This window comes from Erithacus rubecula (assembly GCF_903797595.1).
Source record: "Erithacus rubecula genome assembly, chromosome: 3".
Classification (NCBI taxonomy): Eukaryota; Metazoa; Chordata; class Aves; order Passeriformes; family Muscicapidae; genus Erithacus; species Erithacus rubecula.
In genome coordinates, this window is record NC_136689.1 from 93,990,914 (window position 1) to 94,017,002 (window position 26,089).

General features: G+C 35.9%; 1 protein-coding gene across 1 annotated transcript; it reads left to right on the forward strand.

Moving 5' to 3' along the window:
* Nucleotides 1–26,089, forward strand: TMX3 (thioredoxin related transmembrane protein 3). The gene is made up of 16 exons (XM_079302741.1): nucleotides 1–106; nucleotides 299–353; nucleotides 4,958–4,997; nucleotides 5,994–6,117; nucleotides 8,876–8,921; nucleotides 9,878–9,958; nucleotides 10,820–10,919; nucleotides 11,172–11,249; nucleotides 13,465–13,531; nucleotides 15,464–15,562; nucleotides 17,430–17,487; nucleotides 18,187–18,240; nucleotides 18,544–18,600; nucleotides 21,966–22,095; nucleotides 24,224–24,292; nucleotides 25,660–26,089. Exons 1-16 carry the CDS (start codon nucleotides 7–9, stop codon nucleotides 25,924–25,926), a joined length of 1,425 nt encoding a protein of 474 aa, XP_079158867.1. The 5' UTR covers nucleotides 1–6; the 3' UTR covers nucleotides 25,927–26,089.

The window sequence follows — 26,089 nt, forward strand, 5'->3', positions numbered from 1 at the left end:
CTGCGCATGGGGAGCGGCCGGCGCTTCCCTTTCCGGCCGTGCCGCGGCTCTGTCAACATGGCAGCGGCGCCGGGCTTGCGGCCGCGCTGCCTGCTCTGGGCGGCAGGTGACGGGCGGGCTCCGCCGGCCGGGCTGCAGGGCGCGGCGGGGAAGGGCGTGCGGCTGGGAGGCGGGCGGCGCTGGGGCAGGCAGGAGGGTGGGGAAGCGCTGGGGACGTGCGGGGCCGGGAGCGAAGGGAGCCTGTCAGCCCGGGTTGGTTCGGGCGCCACTCACGGAACGCTTCTCCTTTGCCTCGCAGTGGTTGCACATGTGGTGGCGTCAGTAGCGGGTTTTGTGGAGGATCTAGATGAGTCGTAAGTATTGGGGTGTCTTGACTAATTGCCAAGATATTGTTTGTCTTCTTGTGGGGAATGTGACCCCAGACTTTGTGCATAGTGTGCTTGTCAAGAAAGCTGCACTGGAAAAGATTGTGGCTTTTTTTTTTATAGCAGGAAGGACAGAAAGATTGTGGCCTGAAATATCATAGTGTATCCACAGTTGGAAGGGACCCACAAGCATCATTAGAGTACAATTCCTGTCCCTGCATAGGGCTCCCAAAAGGCCACACCCGTGCCTGAGAGCGTTGTCCAAAGGCTTCTCGGGCTTTGTCAGGCTTGGTGCTGTGACCCCTTCCCTGGGGAGCCTGCTCCAGAGCCTAACCACCCGCTGGGAGAAAAACATTTTCCTGATTTCCAGCCTAAATGTCACCACCACAGCGGCATGCTGTTCCCTTGGGTCATGCCACTGGCCACCAGAGACGAGAGATCAGTGTCTGTGCCTCTGCTTCCTCTCTCGAGGAACTTGTAGACTCCCATGAGGTCTCTCCTCAGTCTCACCTGTTAGGGAGGTTCAGTGAATGAAGCTGAGGAACAATTTAATTTTTCAGCCTCTTTAAAACTGTTACTGTGGTGGTGTTGCCAGAAATCTTCTTGGGCCTCTTTGCTTGTTCTTTTGGTGTGATAAATACATCAGCGTATATTGGTGGGTGTCTGCCCCAAATAAAACCTGATTGCATTTAACCAGGTTCTTTGTTAGAGTGTGCAGCACATTAGAGTTGGCTGTCAGGAGGGCTTGGAAGAACAAGTCTAAGTGGGTTCATGCATGGCCAGAAATAGAAGAGAGAAAGAGGCCTGCAGGACTAGTTCATGGCTGCTTGAAGTGCCAGTAATATTTATGTCAAAATGTGCCTTAAAAACAGAATTAGTCCAGAGACTGTGCTGGAGTTGAAGTGGGTAGTCCTGCCATGAACATGGTTGTGTGGTGTCACTGGTGGTGTACTGGTTTGCTGTAGCAGTTTGATAGCTCCATAGTTGGTGTTTCCCAAGAAAAATGCCCAAATGTTTTTTGTTTATTTTTTGTCAGATTAACAGCATGATATCAAGCGCTACAAAGCAGCACAATTGTTGGAATTGAAAGAGAAAGTATGGAGAAGAGTAACTGATAGGTGACAAGTTGGCATTAGATGATTGCTTTGGGATAAATTCAGCCAGTTAAAGGTGACTGATTTTCATGAGAGTTCAATCCATGATAAATTGCATCAGAGAGCTAAACTGTCAGGAAACCACTCACATTTTTACAATATTGCTTGTTAATGGTAAGATCAGATGATGTGTAGTGGTTTTATGGGTGAGGGGATGGGAACATATAAAAGGAATTCTCAGGAGAGACACAACAGTGTCTCTGGTGTTGTGAAAAAGAAATGACTGAAGCATGGGACTTGATTTTCAAAGCTTGTTTTTAAAACATGCTCATGTTTTCAAGGAGTGAATATGTATTCACTTTGCCTATCTGCTCCTACTTCACGTTCCCATATGTTTCCACATGTGTGTATTTAAATGCATGTGCTGTTTTGGAGTGAAGAATCGTGATTCTGCTGTCACATAACTTTTAAGTAACTGATAAGGGGAAATCTTATTTTAGAATACTTGAATTTTTTAATTACAAAACTAGACAGATGCATATATTTGCAGTTGAGAGTAAGAATTGAACAATTGTTCAAGGCAGGTTTTGTGGGAGATTTTTTGAAGTTTTTTAGTTAATTGGCAAATTGCAAGGGATTTCAGGAAAATAATTGAAATTAAAATTTAATTTAAACAATTTAAATTTTAATTTAATTTTGCACCAAACCAGGGAGCAGTGACTGGTGGAGTTTCAAGTTTTCCATTTTATAGATCCCTAAACATTATGGATGTTCTGCTGTTACTGTAAGCTTTGTGTTCTGTTTGAATTTTAGTAGTTGTAAACAGTGTAGGTCCCTTTCCTAAGCATACAGGATATGGGAAAACAAGTAGCAGAGCAGAGCTGACAGCAGTGCCCAGCTGGGCTGCGGGAGGGATGCACAAAATGAGCTCTGGTTCCTCTTGGCTTGTGCTGCCCTGATAGCAGATCTGCTGCCTCAGGTCAGTGCTCATTTTGTGATGTGTGTGGACTTGTTCTGGTGTGGTAATGAAGCAGATAAGTAACCTGACTTAAAAGGGAAGTGTTTTTCTTTCTGTGGGCTGACTCAAACCAGGATCAGAAGCCTCAGAAACAGTGCAAGGGGGAAGCATGGAATAGAGGGAGCAGCTGGGTTGTTTTAAGGCCCTTGGGATTGTGACCTTGGTGTTCAGTTTTGCTTCGTGCTGGTTTCTTTTAACTGTTCATGATTAAGGGGGTGCTTGGTTTAATTGGGGGCTGAGAGAACATTAGATAGTGTTGTTGGGAAGGTGTATGGCTTTGAGACAAATGATTTTGATTCAAGGATATGCAACACTTCCACCAGTGTGATTGTGTTTCTGTCAGCTGATGAGATTGCACAGGACAGTTACTGAAATTTTGTGCAGGAAAAACATGTGTATAGAATCTAGAAATATCTTCAGAAAATGCTTGACTGCTCATTTTTAGAGAGATTTCTGGTTTTCTTTAGCAGTGTGTTGAACTTTCTTAATATTGTCTTGTAATTTATTCATTGATGTTAGCAAATAACTAGGGCAAGTTTTGATTGTTGGAGTTTTCTTACACTTCAGATTTTAGTTTCTGTGGAATTGGAATAAATAGGTGTTTGTAGATGAGAAGTACATTGAAATTTATTGTAAAAACTACAGTACTTTTTATACAATCTTAAGTCAGAGTTATTAAACTCTGTTGGAAAGCTCAGCCTCCAGATGTTTCATTCTCTCTTTTCTTTCTGTCTTCTGGTGAGGTTGCAGCTTACTTTTCTCAGTATGTTAATGCTCTTTACAATTTGCCATAACAGTTGTACTGTGGCAGAGGAAGGAGAACATTTAATTCTAAATTCTTTTTATACGAAGAAAAAGTGATGTTCTAAATTGAAGCACAGCCTAGGGTCTTATGATTCAGTAACTGCTTTCTGCCTCTTGCATCATAGCCAATTATTTGGCATTGTAATTGGAAGTTAGCTGTAGCTCTGTTTAAGTTCTCAGGAGATGCTGGGCTCTCACTGGTTCTTTCATTATCTCGGTAGTGCTTAGGGTGGTGAAGTACATTTTTAGTGAGGTTGTCAACTAAGGAATTTAGTGACATTAAAATGCTGCTTTCTTTTAGCTGTTCCATAGCATAATCTCTGCAAATACTTTTCCTGCTGCTGTACAAGCATTGCAGCTTTGGTATGCCATCAATAAAATAGGCTAGAATTTACCAGTGAATACTGCAATTCTAAGTTTCAAACACTCAACACTGTGATTAGATTGTATTCATGATTTCTGAATTGTTTCTCTCAAACAGTAAGCCAATATCAGTATTAGTATTTCTTCAAAACCATTATGGACTATTACTGATTCAACTTTAAACGAAATACAGTAAATTCTGCCTTCTGCTTATGAGCCATTAATAGGCATGCTGCATATTGGGAGCTGACAAGTTGGGCTATAACTTGTATAACTTGTGGATCTTAGAGTGTAAATCCACACTTACTGCATAATTATATGTAAATATCTCATTTTGCAAGGAGAGTGGTGCAGTAAGAATGTTCTATCGTGTATGTTATAGTGTGTGACTTTAGTCCCAGTCCTAGCGACTTTTACAATGCCTGTCTTTTAGAAAAATAAACCTTAGATTAAAGTTCTAGCTAATTTAATTCCCAATATAGAACTAGTTAACTAATACAGTAATTCACATGAACTTGTAGTGACAACAGTGAAATGTATAAGCAGCATTTTGGGATGTACCAAAGAACTTTGATTTATCAAACTTAGTGTTAAGAGATTTTAGAATTCAGTGACAGATTTACAGTTAATTAAACCAATCAGTTAATTTGAATGCCATTTATTTAGCATTAAGAAAATTCAGTTGTACCTGTGTATCTGGGTTTTATCAATAACTTGATCATTTTTATTCCATTGAGTTGGTTTCTTGGTTGTGTGCAACTTTAATAGAACTATAAACTGACACACCTATAGTAGAATGTTGAAAGAGGTTAAACTAAAGTTGTTTTACATGTTAATATTAAAGATAATTTAGTTAGTTTACATTTAGTAAAGCTAAGATTAACAGTTTAAACCAATGCTCAAAGAATTTGTATTAGTACATAAATAAAAATACAACAAATGTATTTAATATAACTAAGACAACTGCAAAATACTTCTTCCCCCTTGATTCTACATGCTAGTCTAACATCTTCTGTGTGTTTTGGTGTGGATTCTTATTTCTTGCTGTTTTTCTGTTGGGTTTTTGTTTTTTTGTTTTAGGAAATAGAGAAATTTAATTGACACAGCTGTGTATGTAGTATCATGTACAGGGACAATATTAAAAATAAGCATCTTCTCTGTTTCCTTACCCTCAAAGAAAGAAACAAAACAGAAATCTTGTGTTTGTAGTTTTATACTAACCTTATTGTAGACTTCACCTGTTTCACACATACTCTTCACTATTTTATTTTCAGATACATAATTTATTGCTTTGATTTTTTTCCTCTTTCTAGGTTTAAAGAAAACCGTAAAGATGATATTTGGCTTGTAGATGTGAGTATATAAGAAAAATGGGAAGATCTGCTGGTGGAATCAAAAGACAGAATGCACAGCGCTGCACCCTGCAGTCAGGCTGCTTCGTCACTTGGAAAGTTGTTTGTACATGATGCAGAAAAACTTCATGACAGTAATTCTGGCAGGATAGATAAGAATGGTTCACCCTGACTGCTGTTCAGGGTGAACCAGGAATAGGCTGAATAGACTTCTGAATAGCCTACTGAATAAGCTTCAGTCTATATTTTGCAGTCCTAAAAAAAGAAAAGCAGATTACCTAGCAGTCAGAGGTGATAACCTCTGGTGAGACTTTTTACAGTCCTTTCGTTAATTATATCAGCTGATTTGTGTTCTAGACTTCTGTTAGCACTGTAAGATCAAATATATGAGAGCCCTCTGATTTTTCTAAATTACTTGGAAAGATTCAGTGCCCCTTTTTTCAGGGACAAAGTTTTTTAAAAAGTGAGCTTGCTTTTGAGCAAGGTAACATTCCTTTTCTCACCCAAGTATGTGCTGTGGTTCTCAAAACTATATTACCCAGATTAGTGATTTTTGAGTGGGAAAAACTGTATGTACTAATCCATAGTTATCAGAAGTGTGTAGCAAAACAAAATTCAACTTCTGTTAAATTGTGGCCTTATGTTGTTATACCAAAACACTGATATCTTCTGCCTGTTGACAAATCCATATTCCTGAATAGATTGTTTTGATTAGATTGATCTTTTAAAAAAAATGTTACCATGCAGTCTATTCATAAATAAGAAATAATATATTAGTGCAGCAGTTTAATGTATTCTTTTCAAACTTGTGCTTTCATATTAGAAGTAGGACTAACTCATAAATGCTGCTTGTCATGATAACCTTACAACTAACTTCCAATTTTATTAAGACATGCAGAGCACTGTGACTGGGAAATGAGTCTTGCTAATAATATGAGGGTTAATTGTAGAATAAATTTCTACTAATTTTTTTTAATGAAATATATTTGCTTCTCAGTTTTATGCGCCTTGGTGTGGCCACTGTAAGAAACTAGAGCCTGTGTGGAATGAAGTGGGCATAGAAATGAGAAACATGGGTTCTCCAGTAAAAGTTGGGAAGATGGATGCAACTTCCTTTTCTAGTAAGTGTGATTTGTTTAGAGGTAATTTCATCACAGCCTCTGTTTTGAAACTATTCTTTTTTTTTTTTCTTGTAGTTGTTCTGTCATAGCACAAATATGCAAATAGTAATTGGAGAAAAAATTCCCGATTATTTTTCTTTCTAAATGTGACAACTTGCTGTAGTATGTGCCTTTTATCCCATTTGTTTCTGCTTGAGTAGGGAATTCTTCCTGACAAAGAGAAGGTAAAAGCTTTTCAAAGATCTGCTTTTGATATGTGCTGTTATACAAGCACTTTTATGTGGTGTGTCTCTTGGGAGCATCCAGTTTTAGGCTCCTTCTGTTGCTGCTGGAGGAGTGCCTGTGTTCTTGCTCTTACTCATTTCAGGTAATTGGTCCTGAAACTGTTGCACAAAGCCTGCTGGAATAACTGAATTCATTACATCCGTGATCACTGCTCAGCTGATTTCTTCCCATGTTTGTAAATGTCTCCTCAAATAACCAAATTCAGTGCTTTCAGTGCTTTTTTTTTTTTTTTTTTTTGCTGATGCCTCTCATATGTATTGACCTTTACAGAGAAAGCCCCAAACCTTTGATAATTAGAGAAGTGGTTTGGGGAGATGTGAGAGCATTGTTGAAGGCGTAACAGTACTTGCTTTGTGTTTGTGTGCTTCTTTATTGTCAATTCACTTAAATCTGTGTTGAACCAGGAGGCTATTCAAAAGGAAAGTATAGGGAGGAGTGGGGCCCAAGTGAGATCTGTATGTAATACAATTTCCTAAATACATATAGTGTTTTTAGTTAATAGCCATTAAATCTGGCTTTTCGGGTTTGTTGTACTTACCTAAAATGTTATGCAGGATACTTTTCTCAGTGCTATTCAGTTACTCTTATGCTTGGATAGAGGGGAGTTTGGTCTTTTGAGATTAAAATGATTTTATCTCAAAGACCAATTTATTGTATATATCTTTTTTTTGTAAAATCAATTAAATATGACTTCATGTTTCGTCTTGAAGATACTTATTTTCTATAGAAAAATAAGTGGAGAATTATAAGTTTCAAGTTCATGCAACCAGGTAATTTAAAAACTGGGAATAGATTTCATGGTTCTCTAACTTTTCAGTCATGTATATAAAATTCTAAATCATATAAATTGTATAAACTCTTACCTGAAATATTTGTATTTGTCATCCTGTTACTGAAATCTTGTACCTTATATCTAGAACAGAATTGGCTCTATGGTTCTGTTGTATAATTCATATTTTTACTTATATAAAAATTGCTAAAAGCTGCAAGGGTTCCTTGGTACCCTGGAGAAGTTTTTCTTCTCAGATTTGCTACCAGGTTTATAATGTCTGATAAATCTTTTGAGATAGTATTATACTTTCATTTTGAAAGTGGAAATTTTACATCCGGATATGAAAAACTTAATTCTGCTTAATCTTTTGCAATCTAGATTTTCTGAAATCAAGTTGAGAGAATTTTGGGAATTCCCACGGCTGCTATGTTTAAAAACCGTATTAAAATTTGTCTCTTTTAGTTCTCTTAAGCACACATAAGAGCATACAAGGAGAAATAAACTGTTGCCAGCTCTTGTGATTGAATGTTCTAATACACATTTTAACACATTATAGTTCTATGTAGTACAGCTGTAAGAGAAAAGAATCAGAATCAAATTGATCCTTGTATTCTCATATGGTCCTCATTGATCCTGTTATTTCTTAGAACAGTTGTCTTTAATCAGATGCCTGTAGGTGAGCTGCTAGCTTTATTTGTTATGCTGTGCAATAAGGTACTTGCACCTGATGCAGGTGAACAACCTTAGGGTCAATTTCTAAACTCTTACTGAGAGCTTTGCACACAAGGCATCCAACATCTGCTTGCTGTGGCATGCCACTGGTAGCTTCAGAATGGTTTTGTAACAAGCATTGACTGTAGGTGTTTTTGAGTGCAGGGATTGTTATTCAACAGGGAATTGCACAAGTATTGCCACAGTTTTAGACTTACTTAATCCTTTTTTGAGACTGTGTAGTTTAACTTGTGGTAAAAACTCAATTTGCTGGAAGGTGTGCTTTAAGCTCTAAGTTGCTGTGTTCACAAGTGGAAGGGTGGTTGCAAATTGTGCTCCACCGATCGATGGAAGCAAGATTGAAGGTTTTAAACACGTCTGAGGTGGGGGAGAAAATTCTGCAGTTGTCTTATGTTTTGCCCTTTAGTAAGTGGCAGAGAATTATCTGCTTAGAAAGTGCCTACTTCTGTTAAGGTTCATGACAGTAGGCATTAACTTGTGTAGAATATGATTTAAAAACTTTTTTGTAACATCTGCAGTATAATACTGCACTTCTCATTAGCCATTACTCTAGCAAGAGTCGTTAATTGTCTTTTAAGTTTCTTTCAAGCATTAGCATTTACAGCTCTTCATCCTCAATGCTTAATTTTTGCTTCTCATATTTTCAGTCAATGGTATGTGCATGTTCCATACATGCTGCTTTTGGTGAAAGCAGGCCAAGCATGTCTGTCCAGGGGATTCTCATAACATTTGAGTTGTGGCACATGTATTGAGAGGCTATCCTGGGACTCTGCAGCACCTCTGAAAGAAGTCCATCTTTTAATGATGTAGCTACATAACAGCAAGCTTTTCCTTGAAAGCAAGTAAAGTAATTCATATTGAGCTAATTTCAATTGTTTATGTGGCTTGAATAGTAAACCATGTTTAAAGACTAAGGTATGAGAGAAAAAAAAGCCTTGGTTCACTTTGGCATTAACATATTTCTTTCAGGTATTGCATCTGAATTTGGAGTACGAGGCTATCCAACCATTAAGCTGTAAGTTGATCATTCCTATTGAATTTCTATCGATGATTTAATTACAAAAAATTTAAAATAACCCTGTCCATTTAGAAATCTCAAACTCATGTAATGTATAGTCCAGTACAATGTCATGTTAAATAAAGACTCAATAGTTTTGGGTACTTTTTACTGTGGACTCACTGGAGGTTTTAGCAGGTTATTGTTTAAGCAAACAGTATTCCTAATAGGTAATAATCTTGTCAAATTAGTCTCCTCAAAAAAGGAAGCAGAGATGTTCAGCTTGATAATCTTTAAGGATGAAAAATTTTCATGGCATATAGAAGCGTTGAAAATTCCTCTGAATTTCCTAAATCCATATGGATTCAAATAAAGCCTATTTGAATTAGTAGAGCTTGCTTAAATAGTTTGCTAATGCAAGCATGCTGCATCCCCTCTCAGCAGAGTACCATTAAGCTGACCAGCACTTCACTGAGGCTTAATTCATAAATTTAAAAGGTTTTGCAGATTATTTGATACTTTTCAATTGTAAAAAAGCATTAAAGAAGTTCATATTCTTTCCTTTTACAAGGACTAATCCCTGAGTAGTATAAATGTTGAGTGTGTTTGGTTTGGTTTGAGTGTGTGATGTTTCATTGTTTTGGGGGGGCTTTTTAATATGGTCATAAGTGTTCTAAATTATCTGTCTGCTTACAAAGTAAATGCCTGCTGTGCACTAGAAAAAATAATTGTAGAAGAATGTTAAGTATTTCATCAAGTCAGTAAATGACATACTGTGTAAATAAGCATTTATTCCATAATTCCATTGTATTGCATTATTGAGTTTTATATTTTGCTGACCACTTCTGCTTATCATTTGCTGAAAGGTGACTGTAGTAAGCATATGAAGGTTGAGGAATTTTATATGCATGAATGTAGTACAGATGATTGCTTTTCTGTTCTTTACTTGTCTTCTTGTCTTTCTGTTTATCTAGTTTGAAAGGTGACTTGGCATACAACTACAGAGGACCTAGAACCAAAGATGATATAATTGAATTTGCTAATAGAGTGGCAGGGTAAGTATACTCTTCTCAGAGACTGATTTTGCTGACTTTAAACTTATGTGGGAGTTTGAGGTGGGCCAAGACTTATTGGAAAAGAATAAGTTATTAAAATTAAACCTAGATGTACTGTATGTGTGACTGCATTGGAAACTGGTGCTGAGTTAAAAGTATTTATTTCTAAGGCCACATTTCCTGGCTGTTCTACTTAGATTTGGAATTCTCTCTTTCAAATGATGGAGACCTTATTGTGGCATTCCACTATATAAAGACATCTTCTAAGGAAGACAGAGTTTTTATCAAGGTCTATACTGACAGGGTAAGGGGCAAAAAAAAAAAAAACAGGTTTAGAATAAATATTAGGAATAAGTTCTCTACTGTGCAGGTGGTAAGACACTGGAACCTGTTGCTCAGAGAAGTTGCAGATGCTGCATCTCTGGAAGTGTTCATGGCCAGTTTGGGTGGGGCTCTGAGGAACATGGTCTGGTGAAAGATGTCCCTGCTAATGATGGCAGGGTTAGACCAGATGGTCGTTAAGGTCCCTGCCAGCTAGCCCAGCCTGTGATTTTGTGACCAGTAAAAGGCATGCATGTTTATGTTGTAGCAGCCTTTTTGTAGTAAGATCTGAATTTCATATTTAAGTGTGTGATTTAAAGGACATAACACGTTATTTGGTGGGGAGGTTGGGAATGTTCTTTTTTTATTTTAGTATACATTGCAATCATAACTTGGAAAAGTAAATTAATTTTCATTTTGGAATTATTTTTTTTTTAAACAGCGGAAAAAACTGTATGGCATTTTCTTGTGAATTTTTATTTGTTTGGGTTTTGCAGGTTGCACAAACTGAGATTTTTGTCTGTTTTTTTCCTTTTCCAGACCTCTCATCAGGCCACTTCCTAGCCAGCATATGTTTGAGCATGTGCAAAAGAGACATCGTGTACTTTTTGTGTATGTTGGTGGTGAATCTCCTTTAAAGGTTTGATGCTGGATTAAATAAAGTTACTTTTTTGCTATTTAGGGGGTAATTTTAAAAATCTCTCAAAAGAACTGAAGTGCATGCTTGTAATAAATCCTTGAATTTTTTTTTTATGTTTATTAAAGTGCTTTTACAATGTTATGCCATAAATGTTATCTAATTGTTCTTTGAAGATAAGGTATGTCACAAGGCTTTTGTTTGATGCATACTGAAAGTGCAGGAATTAAAAAAACACTGTTTGTATTTTTTCAGGAAAAATACATTGAGGTTGCTTCAGAACTAATAGTTTATACATACTTTTTTTCTGCCTCAGAAGATGTGCTGCCTGAGGTAAGCTGTTTCCATTCCTACTGCTTCCCCAGAAATGGCTTTTTTCTCCCCATCTATATAATTGCTGTTTTGATGGCACAGAGATGGCTTCTTAGAGTATGCTTGCCTTGGTAGATATCTAAGTAATTACACTGAAGCATGTAATGTTTGAGTCTGTATGGGGAAAGAATACAACACAAATATCAGTCTGTCATTGCTTTGTTTTTGCCAAATTACTTGTTCAGTCATATTAATAAAATTAATGAAAGGATGAGCAGAACTCAATGTGGGCCACGCAACTTGCTCAAGAAAGTAGATTCTTTCATTGTTGTCAATGAAAAACTCTTGTTGCTCCAAACAGTCCTTTTGCCAAACACTTTTATAGCTAATTAAGGGGTCTGTGGTATGAGTTACTGCTGATACCCTAGAAATCAGAAGTAAGTGAAGAGCTAAGTTACTTACATCTTTTAAAACACAGCTGATCAACACATTAGTCTGCCTAGGGATCAGGCAGTCCAGTCCACTGGCTGCAAAATTCTCTCGTGGCTTTTTTTGAGGATTCTGTGACAAGGAAATTATTTACAGTTCATCACAAGGGTGGAAAAAATTGATATTACTATAGTGAGTCTAACCATTGTTGCTTACTTGTTATAGTAAAATTAAAAGACTTTTTCATTTATTGTTATCTCCAAGTCTGCCCCATGCCTACTAATATGCAACTTTGAAATTAGTTGGTGATTAATGGGGTGAGAACTAGCATAATTTGGTTTGTTGTTTTGGTTTTTTTTCTTTTTTTTTTTTTTTTTAGGCAGCTGCATTTCACGACACCATAGGTAGAACTGCCCTCGGTATAAATAGTTAGTTGTTAGTTCTCAAATTGTTAGTTCTCAAAAAGCTACCTTAATTTAAATATTGCTATTTGCACTTCAGCTCTAGCTGAGCAAGAAAGGTACTGTTCAGTTGTGCAGTAGAAAGAGTAAAAAAGGCTGGAAGTCTTTGAGGTTGTGTGATCACACTGATGTAAGCAGTGAGCTTTTTTTTCCCTCACCAGGTAATTTCCCACCTGTGTCATTTAAGCTGAAGTAATGATGGTATTCAGTATTCTATGGAGAGAAGTAAAAATGTTAAAAAAATTCTGGTTGCGAGTTGTAATGAGCATTTGCACTATGGTGCTAATTGTTAGGCTTTGTTTTGTCACCTTAGGTAATATTGTTCCAAGCTTTAGGCATCTTTCACCAGCTTTAAGCTGTACACAGATTGATTTGCCCTTCAAAGATGTTAAATTATGTTTTGGGCAAGTAAGAGAGCAGAGCATCGTCTGGGACTACCTTCTTGCTTGTTCATATCAGCTATTGTATTATAAATTACTTCTTTTACCAGAAAGTTAATGCAGAATGACAGAAGGCATGTCATTTGGAAATGATGCTGTCCTTACCTTTCCAAAACATATCAGTAAATCAGACAATTCAGATGACTGTTCAAAACTTAGTTTATGATGCAGTTCTTTCATAACCACAAATGCTGTTAAAATTTTAGCTTAGAATGCTAGCAAGCAGTAAGAAGTAGATGTAGTATTTTTTCTGGCTTTTCACTAAAAACATGAGCTGAATAAAATTATTTTGAGTTCCAAGAAGACAGGTTCTACAGTTTATTTTTTAATATGTTGCTGACCATCTTAAATATAATTTTTAGCACAATAAGGCTTTTGTTATTTGTCTAAATTAGGTCTGTTTGCAGCCCTGTGTGCTCAAGCTGTTTCTTTATATTCCCATCAGTTTGAAGCAAAGGAAATAGCCCAGATTTAGTGGCACATATTACCAGTGGTACTATTTTACTCCACAAAATTGGGTGTCCATTTAGTAGAAGTCACAGTATGGCAAGTATGCTGACAACAGCACAAATTGGGAACTGAGAGCATGATTGATAAAACCCTCAAGTTACAATTTCCTGTCTAAAGTCCATGTCCAACCTGTAAACTATTCTTCATGCTACTGCAGATACCAGTAAAAATCATGTTTCTATTGTGCTTTGTGAGCTCCACCTCTCAAAGATATATTTATGTTACATTTAATATACAGCAGCTGATGAATTTATCTTAATTCATGTAGACAGAAAATAAATTTAAGTGTCCTTAGAGATTTTTCCCATGAACTATGTATTCATGTTTTCAGATGTTTTCTTTTTGTTTCAAAATCTTTTAATCTTCCATGGATTAATTGAAACCTGACTCTTTCAGTATGTGACATTGCCTGAATTGCCTGCTGTTATGGTCTTCAAAGATGGAACTTACTTTGTTTATGATGGTAAGTAAAAGTGGACATTACTTTAAGACAAGATATTTAAAGCAGATGGAGAAACTGGAGGAGTTGGGAGTTTTTGAAAGGTGTGTTGGCATGCTGGAACATTCCAAGTTTTAGGATAAATAGCAGCTTCTTCATGAAGGAAAAGAGAAAAAAGTTACTAGTTCTTCTGCAACAAAATGAAAGTGATTTGGTTTAGCATTACTGAAGTAGAAGTGATAATATTTGCTTTGTGTTTTCAGTAAGATGTAGCTTCCAATATTGCTGGAATAAAATAAAATATTATTATTTTGCCCACATTAAAGTACTTAGAAAAGTAACTTCTTCCCTCACTGTATAAATCCATCATATATGTAGACTACTTTACCTGGCTTGTTCAGTGTTTAGGCTGTAGAACAGTCACCTGAAACTAGTAGTGTTTTTTAACACTGCTATTTCTACAGTGTGTATATGCAGTACATAATGCCAGTACTTCTGTAAAAGTGTATATCTGTATATGTGTGTGCATGTCCATATAAAAGTATTATATTGTACTCACACTCACAGTTACATTACATAGCCTGAGCTTATAAGCACACCACTTACTTGCAAAAGCATGTACTCTTGATTCAGATTGTTTTAAATGCAAGTTTTCACTTTAAATTGAAAACACATCACTCAGAAGATTATTCTGCAGGTTTAATTTCTTAGGATAAGTAGTACCACAGCAAAATATTTCAGGTTGGCCACCAAGGATGTTCTTTGTTTCCTCATAGGACTTCCTCTTCAGTTTGTTGCCTCCAGATAAAAATTCACTCTACAGCCTCCTTGATTTGCATTTATTTTTTTTAATCTCTTTTAGCAAGTCTGGAAAAGGAAAGCTTGTCAGCAAAAGACTCCTTTTACTGTGTGGCCTGCTTGCTTTTTCCATACCTTCTAAAACAAATACAAAAGCTGTAATAATTAATTTACTTCATAAAAATTTTACTTTTTTGTAATGTACCAGGAGCATTATTGGAAGTCAAATCATGAAGACACAGTTTAAGAGACTGAATAAGGTTTTATGTGCAGCTGTTATCACTGGCAGAAATTTGAGGAGTTCACTATGAGGAAAAAGTTCTAGGAAAATGCACTTCAGTGCTCTGACCTTGCCTGGTGTTGTGGTTTGGGTTTTTTCCTTCTCCACAGTAGGGGAAATAGATACAGATCCATGGGATGAATTGTGCTTGGAGTTGTTTGCTACTGTGTTACAGCAGATCATTATTAACCTGAAATTTTTGATACTTCAGTCTATACAATAGGATTTAAGACAAATTATTTGTTGTGCATTTATTCACAGAAAATACAACATAAATGTATATATATTTTTCTTTTCTACTTGTGATTTAGTTCTAGTTGATAGTGTGTATTAGAATAAAATTCTTAATAGATTAAAACAACTATCTAAAACTAGCCTTCAGTATAACTGATTGTCAGTTATACATGATTATTTGTTCATTTACATTCACAGTGCTGCATAATGCTTCTGCTTTTTCTTGATCTTTCTGTCTCATTTAAAGACTCTCACAAATACTCCTTTCTGTATTTTTATATCTCTACTTTGTTTGGAACTTGACAAGTTATGTACACACACTCCTTTAAAAGCAGGGTTTGAACCTGTTCCTTTCCGCTCTGGGTCACAGCTTCTAATATAGTATCATTTATCCTTGATTTAGAAAATAAAATCATCTTATCAACTTTTCACACTTTTCTATAATACACTTTTTGTTCAACAATTGAAAATAGCTTTAGAAGTTTTAAAAGTTGAAATGCCTGTGAAAGTGTGACAGTTGGTCTAACAATAATAAAAGGAAAATAGGAGAAAAATTAGTGGTTGCCTCAATAGTACTGAAGTAGTAAGTCTGATGGCCCACCTCTTTGTAACCTTTTTTTTTTTTTTTTCCCCTCTAATATTAGAGTATGAAGATGGTGATTTGTCATCCTGGATAAACAGAGAAAGATTTCAAGGTTACCTTCACGTAGATGGCTTTACACTGTATGAACTTGGAGATACAGGTGAGATGATGCTGCTACTGAACTCTTTGACATTGTATACTAAACAGTAAGAAAAATCAGAAGAGTACTAAGAACATGTTAGTAAACTTCAGGAATTCATCAGTATCAGGCTAGAGCTGAAAGTGGTAGTGTAACTTAGTAGGACTTTTAAATTAAGAGCACCTGACATTTTGCATAAGTTACATATTAACTGTCAGAATACATGTAGGGAGTTTTAAAGCTAGATTTAGAAGTATCAAATATGGATTGTCCAGATGTCTTATATCTAGTGGAATTAGGTATCTTTGAAATAGATGTGTCAGGAAAGGAAGAGGAGGATGTATTGAAGTGGACTTGTCCCAGAAAACTTCAGCATTTCTTTAGCAAAAGTTCTGCAGGCCAAATGAAAATTTTGCAGCCAGGTGGCCTCTGGAAAAGGCAAATGGCTTGTATTGTTTTTAAGGTGTGTACACACTCTAAGGTATCAGAAGAAATGCTGTTAAGTGTTGATTTTTCCAGGCCAGGACAACTTATTATCTATATTCCTTTTCAAAATACTTACATTCAATCAACATTGAGTTCTTTGAAGCTTTTTAAAGAGTATGAAGCATCTGTGTTCCTACCTGTTCATGAATTTAACATTGTTGCACCTACATTTTAAACGGTTATTTACCGAAGTGCTGTTGCAAATTGTTTAAATGTTGCATATTTCTTCCTGATACATTTCTGACAAACAATTCCTTACATTACAAAAAAAAAAAAAAAATACTTTATTGATACCCTGGAGAAGATATCATTTTCTTTAAAGAGCTTTATGTATTAATACATAGTACATGGAATTTATTTATGTCATCTTTTGCAGTCTAAAAGGTCTCCTAGTGTATTCATTAAGTAGCGTCTTAGGGTGGAAAGAAATGGGGGAAAAGTGAGAATTTATGTGTGGAAGAAGTGGGATGGGGAGAAGCTACTGTTATTTCACAAGGAAATATGGGAATGAATCATAGGTCTTGCCCTTAAAACCCTTCAGTATTATGTGAATAAGAGTGGCTATTTTTGAGGGGAATGCTTCCTGTGCCATGGTGATGGGTAGGAACTGAGCAATTGGTTGGCTTGATGGGGAGGGTTTTAAATGAACTGTGGCATCTGGAGGGAACTGAAAAATCAGCCCTCTGGAGCCTTGGGTTAATCTGGTTGATGACAGCACTGTTAACAGATCTGCTTTTTTAGCTGCACGTGCTTGATCTAGAGAAACTTTGGCCAGCTTTTTAAGCATACTTTTGCTGATTGACCATAGCACTCCTTGGATTTAAAGGTTTTTTTTCTTTTAATCTGAAAAACTTCACAAAGGAAATACTGAAAAGATCAATATATTCTGGTGTTGACCTTTAAGCTTCTCTGACAGTGTTTCTGATGTCATGAATTCTGGGCTCTGCCAGTAAATTTTCCAATTTTTTTTCCATATTACTCACAACAGGGTGAAAAATAGTCATTATTAAATCCATACAACAGTGATTTAATCACTTAGAATCAGTTTGTAATTGATGCTATATAATACAGGTCTCCATAGCCTCCTATTTAGGTATATGCAAATATGCAGCTTGAGTAGGAAATTAATTTTTATCTGCATTTTCTCCCTTTTGTCTTCTTTCTATAGATAGGCTTTTTATACAATGCTAGTGGTGTGACATTAAACCCCATCTTAATTTATTTTCAGTAGCTTTAAGACCACAGCATGGTCAGCTTAAAGAGGCTCTTTGGCTGTGAAGTTTGTACTTAAAAACTAATTCCTGTCCCTGGAGAGTACCTAATCTTCTAAGTTGACATATTTCCCATTGGAAAATGTGTGTTTCTTTTTAAATGGTTTCAAGAATTTTATTCCTTATTTTAGGAAAACTTGTGGCTATTGCAGTCATTGATGATAAAAACTCTTCAGTGGAACATACCAGGTACAGAATTGGTGATACTATGGGAGAAATGTGCTGGTGTGACATGTTGGAGTTTGGAAGTTTCTTAAGTATTGAGAAATATAGGTTAAATGAGTGGATTTAACTTGTAAATGCTCTTTAATTTCTGACTGAGTGTACTGACTTTACTTAATTTATGGCTTGGTTAAAGCACATGTGAGTTCACTGAGATGGTGGAAGCTCTCTATCACTCTTCTGCTGTTTGTTAATGAGATCACAGGAGCAAATGGTGATCTCATAGCTTTTAAAAGCTATTGTGTCACCTTGTAAATGTAGACAAAAGTGCTTGAGTTGACTTTGGATGACTTTGCAATGAACTTAGTGAGGTTAAACAAATGACTGTGCTACAGTTCACTCACACTGAAAACTGAGCTAGCAGTTTTATATATTAGTTGTGAAACTTTAAAGAAGGAATGCTCTTCCTGGGGTTGGAGTTTGCTGTGGAGACTGAGAGGAACAGGACCTTCCCTTGTCCTTGCATATACAGACTAAAATAATGCTGTTCAAGTACTGTGTGTGCTATTTTTCTTTAGGAGCTAAGCAAGATGAACAAGGTATTTTTCTTAGTACTTGTTGCTGATGAGGTATGAATTGCTGCTTACTGGGGAAATCTCAATGTTTATTGTTTGTATTAAGAAAGAGTTTATCCTGGATTGTCAATGCCAATTTTTTTTCTTCCAGATTAAAGTCTATTATTCAGGAAGTTGCCAGAGATTATCGGGATCACTTTCACAGGTAGGCACACATGGTACTCTGATGTTTTAATTGGACTTCTGCATTAATCTTTCTAATACATCAGTCACTTTTTTTCTTAAGTGAAAAATGTTACAGTGCCTGCTTTTATATTTTTATACTGATATTTAATGGGACCATTTCATTAACTGACTATGTTCCATAATGCTGTGTTCTAGGTCATCACTTTTTTTGAATTACATTGCTGAGTGTGTGCTCTTGTTTTCAGTTACAGGAAAAATATTTAAGGAAGAACTCTTGCATTATTCTTTGTCATAATTTTATTTTTAACCGCTTCTCTTACAGGGATTTCCAGTTTGGCCATATGGATGGAAATGATTACATTAATAGTTTACTGATGGAGTAAGTAAATTCTCTTTTGAATATTCTTTCTTCTCTTGTGTTTGTTACCAAGTGTATTTAATTGAAAATAATCTTACAAAATATTCTTGGCTTTCATGACTTAAGAAAAAATCACTGTCATCAGAATTCAGCCTGTACTACAGTAGCAATTATTTGTTAAATTAAACTGCATCAATGTAATATTAAAAATTTAATGTTAGACGTTTGGCTTGCTGACTGACAAAACTTATCTTTTAGGTCTTCTTTGTTAAATTATGGTTAGAATTGTGAGGCTTTAATTCTTGATCTATTTTTAAGACATGCATAGAAATGCACATCTGCAGAGCAGCATAGAATGCATGAAAAATGCTATCTGCACTTGATATGTACATGGTAAATTTTGAAGTATGTGAGTAGTTTAACAAGATGCTTGACAGGGTCCCTATGATCTTTTTCTAAAAGATGCACAATTAGAGAGTTGAGTTGCTTGGCATTTATAGTTAACCACTACTTTTTCCTCTGGTCTTTGGAGTTCTGAAAGAAAGGAAAACCAGGAACCAGTATTATAATTCTGTAAGTTTTCCAAATCCATTTCTCAGGGATCAAAACATTCATGCCCCTAAAGATTCTAGGAGCTTCATGTGGACCCAAAAGCACAAGGTGTGTATTTTTTATAGAATGTCTGTAGATTAACACCTGATTTAAAAACAACTGTCTCTCCATTAAAATTATGTGATTTGATTGAGCTAGTGCTTTATAGTTGCCAAAAGGCTTCCTCACTTGCTTAATTTCTTTTCCTGTTCAGGCTTTTATGTCTCTCTGCTGAGCTGTTACCTCCTGTTTATCTGTCAGAAACGTGTTTGGTTTTTTGTCTGGGCAAATGGGGAAGTTATTTTGCTGATTCAACAATGTCATTCCCTTCTGCTCTGCTGAGTACCAGCACGGATGTGCAGAGAAGTTGGGGAGGGAGATGATGCAAGGAAGGAAATGGGAGGATGGGAGGAAGGAAATGAAGGGAAAGAAGCCACTACTGCCTCATGGAGTGGTTGTGATCTAGTGATCTAGGGTCTGTGCAGCTGGGTTGATTAACTGAATCTGCAAAATGCCTGATTTTATTATTTGTAGTTCTGGTAAAGTATTCAATCTGGTAAAGTTATGGTTCAAGTACTCAGCAACTTTTAATTATTTTCTAAACCCAGTGTATGCCTTTCAAGCCTAAATAGGAATTTGCAAAAGAATGCAGTGAATTACGTTCAAAGTAGCAGCTCTTCATGTTGCTGCATCAATTCTTCGGATTAAAACCAAGAAGTATTGCAACTGTTTTGGTTAGTCACCAGATGGCAGCAAGTGGAAATAGAAAAAATCAGAATAATGAGAAATGTATCACAACACACTTTTTTACTGTGCTAGATGCACATGGGACGAAATTCTGTTTTCTTTACAAAGGACAAAATACGTATGATGGGGATAGAGTTAGACCTTAACAGAAGTACATTTATGAATTTGGCTATAACTCTTCTGTCTTTTCAGCATGCTTTTGTTGGATTAGAAATGGTACATTTAAAACCATGCAGAAAAGAAGAAATCAGAATATTATGTATTTTAATTGAAATACATAATTTGGCTGAAGTTATACTTAAAAATGCTTTTCAGTATTTTGCTGAAAGCAAAAATGCAGCTTTTTATAAGCTGAGGTGTATAACATCACTGTTAGTTATAGGTGCATGTAGAACTTTCTTCTGCTCTTGAAAGTAACATTAATTCTGCTTTTGTAAACTTCTGTCTAGCATCAAGAATCTGTATATGGATGTTATCTTTCAGCTCCAAGAACATCAGTTATCAGACTGTTACATGCAACAGAAACACTGCATCCAGTTAATAAAACTTGTTCTATTTTGGCTGGGAGGTCATATTTTGGGAGAAATTGGCAATTTGTTACAGATGCTTGCAAAAACACCTGACTTGGTTTGAGTGCCTTCAACTTAGATTTCTACAGAAAAAATTATTTGTCCCTAGTAAGAAAAGAGTAAAAATTTCAAGGGGAAAGTTACATGTAGTGATTCTTATGTTGCAGGTTGCCTTGGTATACAAAGTTGTGTTATTTGGGAGTTTTTTTCTAAAGTTCATTTAAAGCATGGCATTATTTTGTTAACCCTGTAATTGCCCTTATGTTTTTTGAGGTGCCACTGTGCTTTCAGCTTAAGTACTGGGAATAGACACAGCACCTTAAAGTGTTCAGCTTTTTACAAGTTCAGAAAATTGTCATATATAAGTATTAAACTTTTTCACTTTTAGGTTTGCATTTGAATTAAAATCAAAACAAAAAACTCCACCTAAAATGTGAGAGAAAACTTAGGATCATTTCAGTGAGTCCAAAGAAAAATGGGCATCTTGAGTAAATAACCAGTATTTTCATTAAATAATTTTCTATGAACTGATAGTGGCAGATAAGACTAAAATCATCATCAATTTCAGATGGATTGCAAACATACATGGATGGGACACTTTTAGACAAGGGTGACAACATAGAAAAACAAGGTTTGCATTGCTTCTGCTGTGAAGGAAGTACTTTAATTCATTACTGACAGAATTTTAGAAAATTGATAAAGACGACAGGAGATTTTAAACTTGTTTTAAATGTATGTAAATCTTTCTTTTCACACAGTCTAGTTTTACAGTATTAAAGTTTTTTAAACCTGTTCCTATTTTGAATTTAGTGCTACAAGGAATAGAAGATTAAAGTAGTTTGTGTCCAGAGATAATTTCTAACGTTTTTTTCTTTTTTCTTTCCAATTATAATGTATTGCACATGCACATAAAGGTTAACTGCTGAGTAATAATTCTTTAAAAACTCTGTTCCTTATTATCCAGTCTAAAAGATCTGTAGAAATGCTATGCTTGGCATGGTTTATTCTTTTGACTTGATCAGCAGAGTTTGATTGATAAAGGTGATCAATTATACAATGGTTTTATGGGATTAAATTCTTGAATTGCACATCTGCCTTTGTGAACTTAAATACTTAATGCATTTTGTATACAAAACTGCTATTTGTGATCTCTTAGTATTTAGAAAGGTGTAAGGTACCTGATTTGCAGTTGCTCTGGGTATGTAAAATGCTGTAAACTTCAATAGTATCACTGACACAGACATGAAGGAAAATAATGCTAATGAGGAACATGCCCATACCATTCATGTCCATACCATACCAGGGTGAGTATCTTCCCCCTTTTCTCTTGCTTTCTTGTTTTTAAAGAATTGCTGTGAAGAACATAACATGCAGTGAGGATTAATGGATTCTCTTTTTAAATGATCTAGGGATTACTTGAATGGAAAGTTTTGTATGGTAATTCTTTAAATATATAAACTATCTGTTTTATGTTTGCAGTGACTTGACAATCCCTACTATTGTTGTATTGAATACCTCCAATCAGCAGTATTTTCTGCCAGATAGGCACATTGAGAGCACAGAAGACATGGTTCAGTTTATTAACAATATCCTGGATGGTACAGCTGAAGTAAGTCTTCATAGTGGCTTGGAATATATTGGTTAGTGTTATTTCTTTAGGTGCTAAAATAGGGGAAAAAATGGTTACTCTGATAGTTATGCATGTGTTTAATATTCCTGTCCTGTTTTACTGTCTTGGGTGCAGTCACTGAATATGTGATTGTAAATTCTGGAGTCATGGCTGTTGCATGTTGTACAAAGCAGGCTTTCTTTTGTTTGTAGCATAATGTTAGCTGGCTTCTTTTGATATTCCTTTTACTGGCGCAGTTGTAAATGGAGACATTTTTATTCATCTCCTGGTTTGGATTAAATTCATTTGTTTAAAATTTTGAATTCTAGTGCATAATTCAACTGCACTCTTTCTTTTGGGATGAAAATTAATAAATAGAATAGCTGGAAGAATTACAACTTGAGATTCAAAAAAAGTGTTATACTTGCTTTGAATGTTAGAAATGGCCACAAGCTTATTCCTCTCTGCTCTTTACTAAAAGAGAGATGTCTTTTGTTAAAACAATGTTAATGTACCAATTGGAGTTGATGACTTGGATTATTTTTGAATGTTTATTCTGGGCAGAAAGCTATGTTGTGTGGATGAGGAAAGAGGTCGTGGAGCAAAATTTCATTTGTGCTTCTGGGGAAAGAAGGCTTTCTCATGAAGGGGAGCTGATAGCTAATAGTTTGGCTGCCTCGTGGGAGAAGCCTGTTTTTGGTTTGAGTGTATATTGAGTGCTTCCTGTGGTAGCTGAATCCCACTTGACATTATGCCAGCAATTTTAGGTCATTGACTGGTAATGGCAAATAATGCAGAAGATGCTTGGGGTATATGAGGTATTTCAATTTATTTAATCTGACTGGTTGATGTAGAAACATGATACAGGTGGATTTATGTGCTGTTCAGGGCTTTACTGGTCATGCTTGCAGTTGCAGTGTGAGGGGTATTGCTATAGTTTGGTGGTTTTTACTTCTTGAATTCTCACTTTTTTAGTGGTTTTTCAGTGCATTGAGTTATATCCAAAGAGAGTCTAATAGATGTTGATATCTTTCTGGTTGAAACAACAAATCTAATTGGTTTCTGTCTTTTTTTTTTTTTTTTTACTGGAGAAAAATAATTTGTGATGCCTTGTTTGTTGCCATAGTGTCACTTAGGCCTTTCTGTCTTTTGTTTGCAGTATCTCAGCTAGAGTGATTAAAGGTCAGTCTAAATTCACATCTCTGTACAATACAAAAAATACAGGATATGACTTCATTTAAGCTGTCTATATTTAAAGTGTCTCTAGACATAAAATGGCACTACTTTGGCACTACTGCTGCATTCTCTGCCCAAGAAATTGCAGAAATTGTGCAACTGTTGAGAAGTGAGAGTCTTCAAAGTATGCTTGTAAACAACTAATAGGATGCAGGCTTTCTGAGCCAGAGAGAAATTTCTGAGAAGTCTGGCATTCCCCCTGCTCTTTTTTGGGAAGTGTTGGATTGTTCACCTGGACTTGATTGTTTAATACTCTATAGGTAACTTTTTGTGAGTCTGTCTCATCTTAGTGGACTGTCTTTGCTATTTGAGCAGTCTTGGTTTGCTCCCACGCTGATGAGTTGACTTCCAGATACTTTCCCTGGCTACTCAAGGAAAGTGAAAACTGGTGAGACTGCCTTCTGATTTGTGTACTGCTCAGTTAGGGGGCAGTGTAGATATAGTCTGTCATTGCTTGACACAGGTTTTATTTATTACACCTTCATATCTTCGCTTAGTTCTTAGATTTTCCTAACTGTTCTGTCATAATCCATAAGTGGATGTTCAACAGCTGCAGGAAAGTGCAGAAGAGCTCTGCAGTTTTACCATTTTACATCAAGAGGGTTGCTAGTTTTTGTTAGTGTTTCTTTATGGTAAGAGTGAGAGTGTCAGCTCATTGTCCAAGTTGGCACTGATTGTTTAAAATAATTGTGAGAGATTTTTCATGAGACTATTGAATAATCTTTGTCCAAGCTTGGCAAGTTGGGAGTGTCTGGGCATCATGAGATATAAGAATAATTACTTTTCATTTCCTTCTAAAGGGACTTAAGATTGCAAGGTCTGAAGAATGAACTTTTGGAATCATAACTGAAAAGTGTCAGCAGTTTTGACATGGTTCCATTTGAAATTTCAGGCACAGGGTGGTGATGGACTTCTGCAACGAATCAAGAGAATAATCTATGATGCCAAGTCTACTATAGTGGTAAGTTTTATTTTTTGTTGAATTAGATGGTGCCCTTGTCAATCAGGATACAAATACTTTCAGAGCGCTTTAAATTTTTATATGAATTGTTTTATAGTGTATATATTGTGTACATATTATATGTGTAGGTTTAAGCCAAATGAACTTCTTGATTAAAAGTTTTAATAATACATGTGATAAATATTCAACATGTCTTAGTTTCTTTATTTTTCACTGATCTTCTCTATGCCTGACATGTATTTTAAGGGATAGAAGAGAGAGATCAAGATCTTTTACTTGACCCTTTTGACATCTTTTCCTGAAACTAGTACTTCACTGTTCTGAGGAATGTTACATTTTTAGTTTAATTGCTTAGAGCATTGGGGAGTTAAATACTACTCTTTGTGTGTTTGAAAGCAAATATTTTTATCATCTTTTCATAAATTAATTATGCTTGACAGAATTATGTTGGGAAGTTGTAAATAAATGCATTTCTTCACTTGTCCTATACAAGCAAATAAACCTGTGCTGTGAATTTAAGTTGAAACTCACTTGTTTCTAAATGACTGTCTTCCAAACTTATGTGAAAGTACAATATTTAGCCACCACTTTCTGAAATCATAAATCCTTCTTCCTGTGCCATTAAGCTACTCCTCAACAGGAAACTCTCTAGAATTTTTCTGCAGACTAATTTTTGAGAACCAGACACAAGTAAGAGATAAAACTTTTTTCTTGTGTTTTTTGACATTCTTACAACTGTTGTTTCTAAAGCTTAAAAAAATGCATAAGATATGCAGTTGGCATGCAAACATTAACTATCCCAAAGCAATATTGTAATATTTGAACTTCTGTGACATTTTTATGAACTTATAGTAGAAATTTTGAAGTTGAGGACTCCTTACCATTTTTTCAGAGGAAAGCAAACAGATTAACCGTATAAAAAAAGACCCACAAAGCAACAACAATAATAAAACCCAAAACCCAAACCAAAGAAGCAGAAAAACCAAAATAACATATCCATTAGGACAAGAGGACACAGCCTTAAGCTGTGCCAGGGAAGGTTTAGGTTGAACATTAGAAGAGGTTGTTGACAGAAAGGATGATTAAGCATTTGAATGGGATGCCCAGGGAGGTGATGGGGTTCACCATCCCTGGAAGTGTTTAATAAAAGACTGGATGTGGCATGTAGTGCTGTGCTCTTGTTAGTGGTGTTATGTCATAGGTTGGGATTGATCTGAAAGGTCTTTTCCAATCTAGTTGATTCTATTATCCCTCTAAAAAACACTGATTCTCATATTGGAGGGTTTTTTAATAAATACACAGAGTATATTATATTACGGAGAAGTAATGCAGTAACTGAAAGTAATTTTTGCTTTCTATTTCCACAGTCTGTGTTCAAGAGTTCACCACTGCTGGGATGCTTTCTGTTTGGGTTACCCCTGGGGGTCATCAGCATCATGTGTTACGGAATCTGCACAGCTGATACAGAGGGAGAGGTATTTGAGCATGAGGGAGCTAAAAAGGAAAGTGGTGATCGAGAGCTCACAGACGAAGGCAGTGAGGAAGAACAAGAGGAGGAAAAGAATGGAAAATACACAGAACTTTCAGATGGAGAGCTTAAACAGAAAGACATTATGGAAAAGAAAAAAGACTAACTTGTTTAGCAAAAGAATTCTCTAGAATTTCCAAATAGACTTATTTATTGGCGGTTGTCATTTATTATCTTCATCAAAGAGGACCGTTTTATCTGCATAACGGTAGTTTTGACTTGCATGTATTCACATTTTCTCAGAAATTGACAGAAAAAAAATGGATGTT

Bases quoted from the DNA above. Each gene is read 5' to 3' on its own strand.
- TMX3 (XM_079302741.1), top strand. From the start codon at position 7: ATGGGGAGCGGCCGGCGCTTCCCTTTCCGGCCGTGCCGCGGCTCTGTC. The intron at 354-4,957 runs GTAAGTATTGGG...TCCTCTTTCTAG, and splicing joins GTGGAGGATCTAGATGAGTC to GTTTAAAGAAAACCGTAAAG. The intron at 18,241-18,543 runs GTAGGCACACAT...CTTCTCTTACAG, and splicing joins TATCGGGATCACTTTCACAG to GGATTTCCAGTTTGGCCATA.